Below are 12041 nucleotides of genomic sequence, written 5' to 3' on the forward strand. Positions count from 1 at the left end.
ATACCAGAAATTTGAGAGTGTCAGGGGCCAGAAGTGAGTGTAGTTGCTATTACTAAGGAGAAGGTGCTAGGGAAGCTGAAAAATCTGAAGGTAGATAGGTCACCTGGACCAGTGGATAACACTTCAGGATTAAGAAAGAGGTGGCTGAAGAGATTGTGGAGGCATAAATAGTGAGCTTTCATGAATCACTAAATTCTGGAATGGTTCTGTAGGACTGGAAAATTGCAAATATCACTCCACTCTTTCAGAAGGGAAGGTGGCAAAAGGCAGGAATACACTACTTAGCCTGACTTCAATGGTTTGGAAGGTGCTGGAGTCCACTATTAAGGATGAAGTTTGGGGTACTTGTAGGCACATGATAAAATTGGCCAAAGTCAGTATGGTTTCCAGAAAGGGAAATCTTGCCTGACAAATCTGTTGGAATTCATTGAGGATAGACAAAGGAGAGTCAGTGGATATTGTTTACTTAGATTTTCAGAAGGCCTTTGACAAGATGTCACACATGAGGCTGCTTAACAAGATGAGAACCCATGTTACTACAGGAAAGATACTAGCATGGATGGAAGATTGACTGACTGGCAGGAGACAGAGTGGGACTGAAGGAGGGGGGCTTCTCTGGTTCACTGCCAGTGACTAGTGGTGTTCCACAGGGGTCAATGTTGGGACCGCTTCCCTTCATTGATGACTTTGTTGCTAGGTTTGTGGATGATAGGAAGATAGGTGGATCAGAAGGTAGTGTTGAGGAGGAAGGGAGTGTGCAGAAGGACCTAGATGTGGAGAATGGGCAAAGAAGTGGCAGATAGTGTAGTGAAGTGTATGGTCATGCACTTTTGCTGAAGAAATAAAGTCACAGACTATTTTATAAATGGGGAGAAAATTCAGAAATCAGAGGTGCAAAGGCACTTGGGAGTCCTCATGCACGATTCCCTAAAGGTTAACTTGAAGGTTGAGTTGCAAATGCAACGTTAGCATTCATTTTGAGAGGACTAGAATATAAAAGTAAGGATGTAATGCTTATACTTTATAAGGCATTGGTCAGACTGCTGTTGGGGTATTGTGAGCAGTTTTGGGCCTCTTATCCAAGAAAAGATGTGCTAGTGTTGGAGAGGCTCCAGAGGAAGTTCATGAGAATGATTTTGGGAATTAATACAAAGTGTGTTTGATGGCTCTGAGTCTGTACTTGCTGGAGTTTAGAAGAATGAGGCATTGAATGAATAACTCATTGAAACCTATCGAATACTGAAAGGCCAAGATGGATGTGGAGAGGATGTATTTGGGGAGTACTGAACCAGAGGGCACAGCCTGAGAATAGAAGGCATATCTTTAGAATAGAGACCAGGATGAATGTATTTAGCCAGAGGATGGTGAACCTGTGGAATTCATTGCCACCAACGGCTGTGCCATTGGGTTCAAGAACAGTTACTACCTCTCAAGCATCAAGCTCTTGAACAAAATGGGATAACTATGCTCATTTAAGGACTCTTTTATCTTGTTATTTCACGCGTGTTATTTATTGCTATTTATTTATATCTGCATTTGCACAGTGTGTTGTCCATTGGTCATGTGTAGTTACTGTTTGACAGATTTGCTAAGTATGCCCGTAGAAAAAGAATCTCAGGGTTGTATGTGGTGACATGTATGTACTCTGATAATAAATTTTACTTTGACTGTGGAGGTCAAGTCATTGGGTACATTTAAAGTTGAGGTTGGCAGGTTCTTGATTAGTGAAGGTGTCAAAGGTTACAGGGAGAAGGCAGGAGAATAGTGAGAGGGTTAATAAATCAGCCATGATGGTATGGTGGAGCAGACTTGATAGGCTGAATAGCCTACTTCTGACCCTATGTCTCATGGTCTTATTGTTTTTAATAAGCTGCCACACAAGGTACTATTGATCAAGGTTGGAACACATTGCACTTTGTGTTATATACTGATGTGGATTGAGGATTAGTTCAAGGATAGAAACTAGAAAGAAGAATAAATGGATCTTTTCTTGGATTGGAGTCTGTGTCCAGTGGGGTTCATCAGAAGAAATTCCACAAGTTTGTTAAGAACAAAAGGGTAACTAAGAGAATAGACCCCCTTAAGGATCAGTGTGGTTGTCTATGGTGAGGTGGCACCAATAAGAAAGGAAAAGGCTATAAGATAAGCTAGACACACCTTGCACAGTGATACAGTTAGTAATGCTCTTGCTTCATAGTCCCAGAAATGTTGTTCAGTCCTGACCTCACGGGTAGGGCACTGACATGGATAGAAAATTATGTTGGCAGACAGGAAACAAAGAGTAGGGATTAATGGGTCCTTTTCAGAATGGCAGGCAGTGACTAGTGGGGTGCCGCAAGGCTCGGTGCTGGGACCGCAGCTATTTACAATATACATTAATGATTCAGATGAAGGGATGAAAAGTAACATTAGCAAATTTGCAGATGACACAAAGCTGGGTGGCAGTGTGAAATGTGAGGATGATGTTGTGAGAATGCAGGGTGACTTGGACAGGTTGGGTGAGTGGGCAGATGCATGGCAGATGCAGTTATAATGTGGATAAATGTGAGGTTATCCACTTTGGTGGCAAGACCAGGAAGGCAGAATACTACCTGAATGATGTCAAGTTAGGAAAAGTACAATGAGATCTAGGTGTCCTTGTTCATCAGTCACTGAAAGTAAGCATGCAGGTACAGCAGGCAGTGAAGAAAGCTAATGGCATGTTGGCCTTCATAACAAAGGGAGTTGAGTATAGGAGCAAAGAGGTCCTTCTGCAGTTGTACAGGACCCTGGTGAGACCACACCTAGAGTATCGTGTACAGTTTTGGTCTCCAAATTTGAGGAAGGACATTCTAGCTATTGAGGGAGTGCAGCATAGGTTCACGAGGTTAATTCCTGGGATGGCGGGACTGTCATCTGTTGAAAGATTGGAGCGACCGGGCTTGTATACACTGGAATTCAGAAGGATGAGAGGGGATCTGATTGAAACATACAAGATTATTAAGGGATTGGACATGCTAGAGGCAGGAAACATGTTCCTGATGTTGGGGGAGTCCAGAACCAGAGGCCACAGTTTAAGAATAAGTTTTAGAATGGAATTGAGGAAAAACTTTTTCACACAGAGGGTTGTGGTTCTGTGGAATGCTCTGCCTCAGAAGGCAGTGGAGGCCAATTCTCTGGATTCTTTCAAGAAAGAGTTAGATAGAGCTCTTAAAGATAGCAGAGTCAAGGGATATGGGGAGAAGGCAGGAAAAGGGTACTGATTGAGGATGATCAGCCATGATCACAGTGAATGGCGGTGCTGGCTCGAAGGGCTGAATGGCCTACTCCTGCACCTATTGCCTATTGTCTATTGCTGTCTGTGTGACCATGTGGGGTTCTTCCCACACCCCAAAGACGTGGGCTGGCATGCTAACTGGTTGCTGTGAAATGCCCCTACACAAGCCAAGTCGTGGAATCTAGGGGGAAGCTGAAACAAATGTGGGGAGAATAAAATTGGTTAAGGGTAGAAATGGTGTAAAAGTGGATGCTTGTTGATCAGTATGGATTTGCTTGGTGAAGGGCCAATTTTCACACTGCATCTCTCATTCTAATTCTGTGTGACTCCTCATGCTGCTTCCCCCTCAAGTTGTAATGTTGTCATTTCTGGTTTATAAAGTGTGTGAGGAAAGGAGGAACATTGATGATGAGCTTTGATGTTAGTATTTTAAGCAATTTAACTTGGCAAAGAACAGAAAGTGCTGGTAACACTCAGCAGGTCAGGCAGCATCCGTGATTAGAGAAACAGAGGTAATGCTTCAGGTCAACAACCCTTCATCACAACTGGAATGTGAGAAAACAGGTTGGTTTGAAGATGCAGGGAGGGTGCTGAAGGGTTGGATAGGACAAAGGTTTCCGGAGAATAAACCTTTCCACATATGTTGCCTGGCTTGCTGATTACTCCACACTTTAAAAATTTTATTTCAGCTTTTAAGCATCTGCAGGTTCTTGATCAGTGAATAACAGTTTATGCAATTCTTAACCAGCATAGAAACAGTAAATAGGAACATGAATAGGCCATTCAGCACTTGAAGCCTGCTTGACCATTGGGTACTATCTTAGTTGATTATTCATTTGAAAACCATAATCCCAATTTCTAGTGGACATTAGCAGACTTGCATATATGAGTAATATGCACATACCTGAGTCATCGACTGAAATCCCAGTTTGTCCACAGAGAAGTGACTCGACCCCTAGTGGACTTCTTTGCTCCTGCCATCCTTTCTGAGTTGGTAACAAAACATTTTACAAAGCAGATGTTTCAAGCTACTGGTGTCTGGCATTTGGACCCAGTTTTATCCTGTTGCATGGAGCTGTTCAGGAGGCTGAAAACTTGTAGAGGAAAGAGAGAAAGTGTGTATCCTTCTCTGTCTTCTGGAGTTGAAGGAATACCTGTTGGTGATCAATGTAGAATTGTCAGTTTTCTCTCCTGGCATTCTGTGATGCTCATTGGGATTTTAATGCTGAATTCCAAATGCATCTTCCCTTCAAACACTGAACTGTGATATATTACATTAAGGAAATGTGGGAATTGTGTGTTGCACAGCAAGATCAAACTTGCTGCAGCAAATTAAATAACCAATGTACGTTATTAGTGGTGAGGGAGAAATAATGGTCAAAAATTAAGCACATTTGGATTGTTCAAGTTTATTGCATGTTATAGTAAAATTATTTTTTTTGTTTTTTCAGAGATGCCACTTGAGACCCTCAGTTCTATGCCTTCCCTCAAGTTGCTAAATATGAAATTAAACCCTCTGAACAGAGAAACCCTAGCAGTTGAACAAATCGAATTAAAATTTGAATTGCTGGTAACAGTTGAATAGTTAATGTGGATTAGAATCAGAACTTTGATGTTTGAAGTGAACATTGCCATGTGCCACGCAACTGCTCTGTCTTCGTGACTGCAACACCTCCCCAGGATTTGGATTACATGTGGCTAAATTTGTTGTTTGCCAGAAGATCTGGTGTGTGGAGACCCACTGGTGATTATCTGACAATGGAAAAAATGTGAATCATTGTTTACAAACAAGAGAAAATCTGCAGATGCTGGAAATCCCAGCAACATGCACACAAAATGCTGGAGGAACTCAGCAGGCCAGGCAACATCTGTGGAAAAGAGTATAGTCGACGTTTCTCATCAGGGTTGGAGAAAAGACGAGGAGTCAGAGTAAGAAGGTGGAGGGAGGGGAGGAAGGAACACAAGGTGATAGATGAAACTGGGAAGCGGGGTGGAGGGGTGAAGTGAAGCTGGGAAGTTAGTCATAGTCATACTTTATTGATCCCGGGGGAAATTGTTTTTCGTTAGAGTTGCACCATAAATAATAAATAGTAATAGAACCATAAATAGTTAAATAGTAATATGTAAATTATGCCAGTAAATTATGAAATAAGTCCAGGACCAGCCTATTGGCTCAGGGTGTCTGACCCTCCAAGGGAGGAGTTGTAAAGTTTGATGGCCACAGGCAGGAATGACTTCCTATGACGCTCTGTGCTGCATCTCAGTGGAACGAGTCTCTGGCTGAATGTACTCCTGTGCCCACCCAGTACATTATGTAGTGGATGGGAGACATTGACCAAGATGGCATGCAACTTGGACAGCATCCTCTTTTCAGACGCCACCGTGAGAGAGTCCAGTTCCATCCCCACAACATCACTGGCCTTACGAATGAGTTTGTTGATTCTGTTGGTGTCTGCTACCCTCAGCCTGCTGCCCCAGCGCACAACAGCAAACATGATAGCACTGGCCACCACAGACTCGTAGAACATCCTCAGCATCGTCCAGCAGATGTTAAAGGACCTCAATCTCCTCAGGAAATAGAGACGGCTCTGACCCTTCTTGTAGACAGCCTCGGTGTTCTTTGACCAGTCCAGTTTATTGTCAATTCGTATCCCCAGGTATTTGTAATCCTCCACCATGTCCACACTGACCCCCTGGCTGGAAACAAAGTTGAAAGGTGAAAGAGATACAGAACCGGAGAAGGGGGAATCTGATAGGAGAGGACAGAAGGCCATGGAAGAAAGAAACAGGGAAGGAACACCAAAGGTGATGGGCAAGTAAGTAGATAAAGTGAGAGAGGAAAAATGCAAATGGGGAATGGTGGAGGAGAGGGAGACAATTACCAAAAGTTCCAGAAATTGATTTTCATGCCATAAGGTTGGAGGCTACCCAGATGGAATATAAGGTGTTACTCATCCAACCTGAGTGTGGCATCATAGATGCTGCCTGGCCTACTGAGTTCCTCCAGCAGTTTGTGTGTGTGTGTGAATCGTCATTTCTTCAGATTAACAATGAAATGTTCAATGATTGTGCTGAATTCTGAGTTTTAATGTGACATATGAGATTTTTTTCCCCCTTAGAGGCAAAGCAATTATATTGTTAACTATTTGGATTTATAACTGACACAGAGTCTCAACATGAAACATCAATATTTTGTTCCACTCCATAAATGCTGCCTGACCTGCTGAGTTCCTTCAGCACTTTATCTGCAGAATATCTTGTGTTTGGGTTTATAACTGACAAGATTAAAACAAATTTTGAATACAAATTATATGCAATTGAGCAGTAACTATATGAAATGCAGAGAAAAATCTGTTTTCTTTGGTAAACTTTTGGTCATATCTCTGTGAAGTCTGTCACTGAAGAACTTTCACTGGAAGTGCATCGCCCATGAGCTGGAGAGTTTTATTTTGATGTAGTGTTGCCGAGTTGATTAAAAGTAATTGCATGATTGCATTGAATTTTTTGCAATTTGAATTAAAGCACTGTTGTGTTTGATTCTTGTAAAGTTCTCGTTATGCCCAGTGATTCACTGGCGATGGATGGATGCACAGTGGTGCCCCCTGCCTCAGTGTTCTTGTCCTACAAATTTTGAAGCACTGACCTTAATCAGTCAGGAGAAGCTGGGAGGTCATGGTGTGGTCGTGCAGGACGCTGGTGAGATCGCAATCGGTGTACTGTGTTCAGTTCTGGTCACCTTGCTATAGGAAAGATGTTATGTAACTGGAAAGAGTGAAGAAAATATTACAAGGATGTTGTCATAACTCAATGTCTTCTCTCCAAGGAAAAAGAGATGATTTTATGGAAGTGTTCAAAATCATTACATGCTACACGGAGGGAGAACAAGGTACAATAATCATACAATGCAGAATAAAGTGCAACATCTACAGAGAAAGTACAGAGCAAGAAAACAATAAGGTGCAAGATGATAATGAGGTGATTATGAGGTCAAGAGTCCATTTTACTGTACTGGAGAACTATTCAATTGTTTTTTTAACAGTGGTCTATTGTGAGACGTGTGGTATGTGCTTTCAGGCTTTTGTATCTTCTGGCCAATGGAAGAGGGGAGAAGAAAAAGGGAAAGATTTAATAGGAACCTGAAGGGCAAGTTTGTTTCACACAGGTGGTATGCCCTGTATCTGGAATGAGCTGCCAGAGAAGTGGTTGATGCAGGTACAATAACATTTGAAAAAACATTTGGATTGGAATAGTTCCGTAGGTTATCGATGAAACTCTGACAAGTAGGATTGGCTTGACCAGTCCATCTTGGTCAGCATGGACCATTTGGCCTGAAGGTCCTGTTTCCATGCTGTATGACTCTTATGACATACTGAAATGTATGATATATAGTATCAAACAGTAATGTGCAAAGTCTTAGAGTCACAGAAGACTACAGCACAGAAACAGGCCCTTTGTTCCTTCTAGTCTGTGCCAAACTATTTAAACTGCCTTGTCCCATCAACCTGCACCCAGACCATAGCATTCCATACCCATTCTATCCATGTATCTATCAAAACTTAAATGTTGAAATCAAAACTGCTCACACCACTTGTGCTAGCAGCTTGTTCCACACTTTCACCACCCTCTGGATGAAGAAGTTTCCCTTCATGTTCCCCTTAAACATTTCATCTTTCACCCTTAACCCATGATCTCTCTTTGTAGTCTCACCCAACCTCAGTGGAAAAAGCCTGTTTGCATTTACCCTATCTATACCCCTCATAATTTTGTATACCTCTGTCAAATCTCCCCTCAATCTTCTACGTTCCAAGAAATAAGATTCTAACCTATTCAATCTTTCCTTGTAACTCAGGTCCTCCAGTCCCAGCAATATCCTTGTAAATTTTCTCTGTACTCTTTCAACCTCTTACATCTTTCCTACACATAGGTGACCAAAACTGTACACAATACCCAAATTGTGGGGGGAGAACTGATGGGCCAAATGGCCTAATTCTGCTCCTATATTTTATGGTCTGAAGCCTCACCAACATTTGAAACAACTTCAACATAACATCCCACCTTCTGTACTCAACACATTGATTTATGAGGGTCAAGAAGCCAAAAGCTTTCTTTATGACCCTATCAACTTGTGACACCACTTTCAATGAGTTATGGACATGTATTCCCAGATCCCTTTGTTCTACTGCTCACTGTTCAACCTACCCTGGTTGGTCCTCCCAAAGTGTAACACCTCACACTTGTCTGCATTAAATTCCATCTGTCATCTTTCAACCATTTTTCAGTTGGTGCAGATCCCACTGCAAGCCCCAGTCTTGGTGTCATCCGCAAATTTGCTGATCCGGTTAACCACATTATTGTCCAGATTGTTGATATAGATGACAAACAACAATGGGCCCAGCATCAATCCCTGCAGGTCTTTATTAGTTCAGGCCTCCAGTCAGAGAGGCAACTAACTACTCTCTGGCTTCTCCCACAAAGCCAATGTCTAATCCAGTTTACCACATCATCTTGAATACCAAGCAACTGAACCTTCTTGACCAACTTCCCATGTGGGATCTTGTCAAATGTCTTGCTGAACCCCATGTATACAACATCAACGGCCTTACTTTCATCAACTTTTCTGGTACCTTCCTCGAAAAACTCTTTAAGTTTGGTTAGACACAACCTACCATGCACAAAGCCATGCTGATGATCACTAATCAATACCTGTCTATTCAAATACTCATATATCTGGTTCCTTAGAATACCTTCCAATAACATTCTCACTACTGATGTCAGGCTCACCAACCTATAATTTTCTGGTTTATTCTTAGAGCCGTTCTTAAACAGCAGAACAACATTAGCTATCCTCTAATCCTCCAGTACCTCACCTGTCACTAAGGATGATTTAAATATTTCTGCCATGACAACTGCAATTTTTACACATGCCTCCCACAGGGTTTGAGGGAGCACCTTGTCAGGCCCTGGGAAGTTGTCCACCCTGAGTTGCCTCAAGACAGCAAACATCCCCTCCTTTGTAATCTGCAGAGTGTCAATGATCTCGTTGCTGCGTCCATCTCCTGAGTAAATATAAATGCAAAAATCCATTTTAAGATTTCCCTCATCTCTTTTGGCTCCATGTATAGGTTACCATCCTGATCTTCCAGAGGACCAATTTTGTCCCTTGCATCACTTTATAGAAGTCCTTAGGATTCTCCGTCACTTTGTCTACTACAGCAACCTCATGCCTTCTTTTGGCCCTCCTGACTTCATTTAAAGTGTTCTCTTGCATTTCTTATATCCTTATGTACTTGTTTCTACCTGCCTATACCTGCTATGCACTTTTTTTTAAATTCGGGGCGTTAATATCTCTCGAAAACCAAGTTCCCTAAACCTATTGTCAGTAATTTTTATTCTGACAGACGCAAACAAGCCTTGTACTCCCAAAGTTTTACTTTTGAAGCCTCTCACTTAATTTACCAAGTAAACCTTTGCCAGAAAACAGCCTGTCCCAATCCACACTTGCCATATCCTTTCTGATACCATCAAGATACCTTTCTCCAATTTAGAATTTCAACCTGCCAACCAGATGCATCTTTTTCCATGTTTACTTTGAAACTAATGGATCACTAGGTACAAAGTCATCTCCTACACACACTTCTGTCACCTCCCCTCTCTCATTCCCTAATAGATCACGTATTGCACACACTCTCATTGGGACTTCTAGGTATTGATTAAGGAAACTTTTCTGAATACATCTGACACAAACTGTCACATCTAGTCCTGTTTCAGGGTGGGAGACACAGTCAATACATGAAAAGTTAAAAGTCACCTATTTTCATAACCTTATGTTTCTTGCAACAGGCTTCAATCTTTTCATAAGTTTGTTCTTCTAAATCCTGTGAACTGTTGGGTTGTCTATAATATAGTCCCATTTATGTGGTCATGCTTTTTTTATTCCTCAATTTCACCCATGAATCCTCAACTAGATGAGTTCTCCAATCTGTCCTGATTGAGTACTGTGTTACATTTTCCCTACCACCCTTCCCCTTTAATCCCTCCTGCTCTATCATGTCTAAAACAACAGAACCCCGGAATATTGAGCTGCTGGTCTTGCCCCTCCTGCAACTGTCCCACTAATGGCCACAATATCATAATTCCAAGTGTTGATCCATGCTCTGAGCTCATCTGCCTTTCCTACAATACTTTTTTGTGTTGAAATATATGCAGCTCAGAACATTAGCCCCACCGTGCTCAACCTTTTGTTTCCTTGCTTTGTCTGAGGCCTTAACAATATGTGCCTCCACAACCACTCTAATATCTGTTCTGGCACTTTGGTTCTCATCCCCCTGCATCTCCAGTTTAAACCTCCCCATACAATACTAGTAATCCTTCCAGCTAGGATATTAGCCCCTCCCCCCCCTTAAATTTAGGTGCAAACCATCTCCTCTATACAAGTCCCACCTTCCCTGGAAGAGAGCTCAATGATCTGAAAATCTCCTTCCTACACCAACTCCTTAGCTTCGTGTTAAACTGTGATCTTATTTATGGCCTTGCTAACAGGTGGCATGGTTCGCAACACTGAGAAGACAACCCTGGAGGTCCTGTCCTTTAACTTAACACCAAAGTCCCTGAACTCACTTTGCAGAACCTTACCCCATTCCTACGTATGTCATGGCCATGACCTCTGGCTGCACATCCTCCCACTAAGAAACCCTGAAGTCTTGATCCGAGATGTCCCGGACCCTGGTACCAATAAGGCAACCTACCATCTGGGAATCTCGTTCTCATCCACAGAACCTCCTTTCTGTTCCTCTAACAAATCCCCTATCACCACAGCTTGTCTCTTCTCCCCTTCTGAGCCACAGAGCCAGACTCAGTGTCAGAGACCTGACCGCTGTTACTTTCTTAAACACCCTAGATTTTTTAATGTGGTTTCAGATGGTATGGCCTCCACAGAGACCTAATCTTAACATCATTACCTGAAGAGACAGAAGCAGGCGAGACAGCCAAAGTCTACGGAAGAACCGTGGCAAGTTCTCCAAGATGCTTGAAACAACCTACTGACTGATTTTCTTATGAAACTGCCTGACAGCGTACCTAAGAGAACTAATGTAATTTTAAAGGCAAAGTGTGGTCACATCAAATACTGATTTGATTGTATTTTTTTTCTTTACTGTTTGCTGCCCTTCATAGTAATTTTTTATAGTTAGAAACTTTTCCTTTCAATATTTTTGAAAGCATCTTCACTTTACAGAACTTTTTTACATATGCTAAAGACTTTTGTACATATCTTATTGTGTAAGTAGTATACATATTGATCATATAAGCATACGAAACAAGTACAAGTTCAAGATTATTGACATTCAACTGTACACATGTATACAGCTAAATTAAACAATGTATCTCTAGGACCAAGGTGCAAAACTTAATACATATTTCACATATAGCACATAAAATAATATTAACAGATAAAAACATGTTCTGTAGATGTATGAGTTGATATAAAGTTCATATACAACATATAGCTAAATATACAACAGTATAATGCTACTGGCACTGTCATCAATAATGTGTACTGGGTGATAGGGTGTTCAGAAGACTACTAGTTTGGCTGATAACAATACTCCATTGGTGCAAGGATGACTTGCTTTTTCTTCAGTTCTGTGGATGAAACCTATGTGAGGCCAGAGGTGCTTGACAGACTGGTCGGGTCATTTCCAAGTGATGCTCTCTATCTTCCATTAACTGAGCATATCTGTGTACTCCGAATGCATGTACACAAGATTTCCAGTCCATCTGAACACTG

The 12041-nt window shown here is 41.7% G+C and overlaps 1 protein-coding gene across 3 annotated transcripts in view; it reads left to right on the forward strand.

The window, feature by feature from the left end:
* Window positions 1–11691, forward strand: part of LOC140212022 (leucine-rich repeat-containing protein 20-like) — a 33634-nt gene extending 21943 nt beyond the window's left edge. Inside the window, exons 4-6 of one of the 3 annotated variants that reach the window (XR_011889624.1) lie at window positions 7080–7231; window positions 7331–7468; window positions 11174–11691. Coding sequence is in view for 2 of the 3 variants with exons in the window: in XM_072282390.1 (XP_072138491.1) it covers window positions 7080–7231; window positions 11174–11218 (197 nt within the window). In the remaining variant the exon portion in view is untranslated. Of the gene's footprint in view, window positions 1–4707; window positions 6749–7079; window positions 7232–7330; window positions 7469–11173 lie in introns of those variants that run through there. The other 2 variants (XM_072282390.1, XM_072282391.1) reach the window with 2 other exon arrangements.
* The last annotated feature ends 350 nt before the right edge of the window (window positions 11692–12041 follow it).

Source organism: Mobula birostris, chromosome 18, assembly GCF_030028105.1.
Source record: "Mobula birostris isolate sMobBir1 chromosome 18, sMobBir1.hap1, whole genome shotgun sequence".
Lineage (NCBI taxonomy): Eukaryota > Metazoa > Chordata > Chondrichthyes > Myliobatiformes > Myliobatidae > Mobula > Mobula birostris.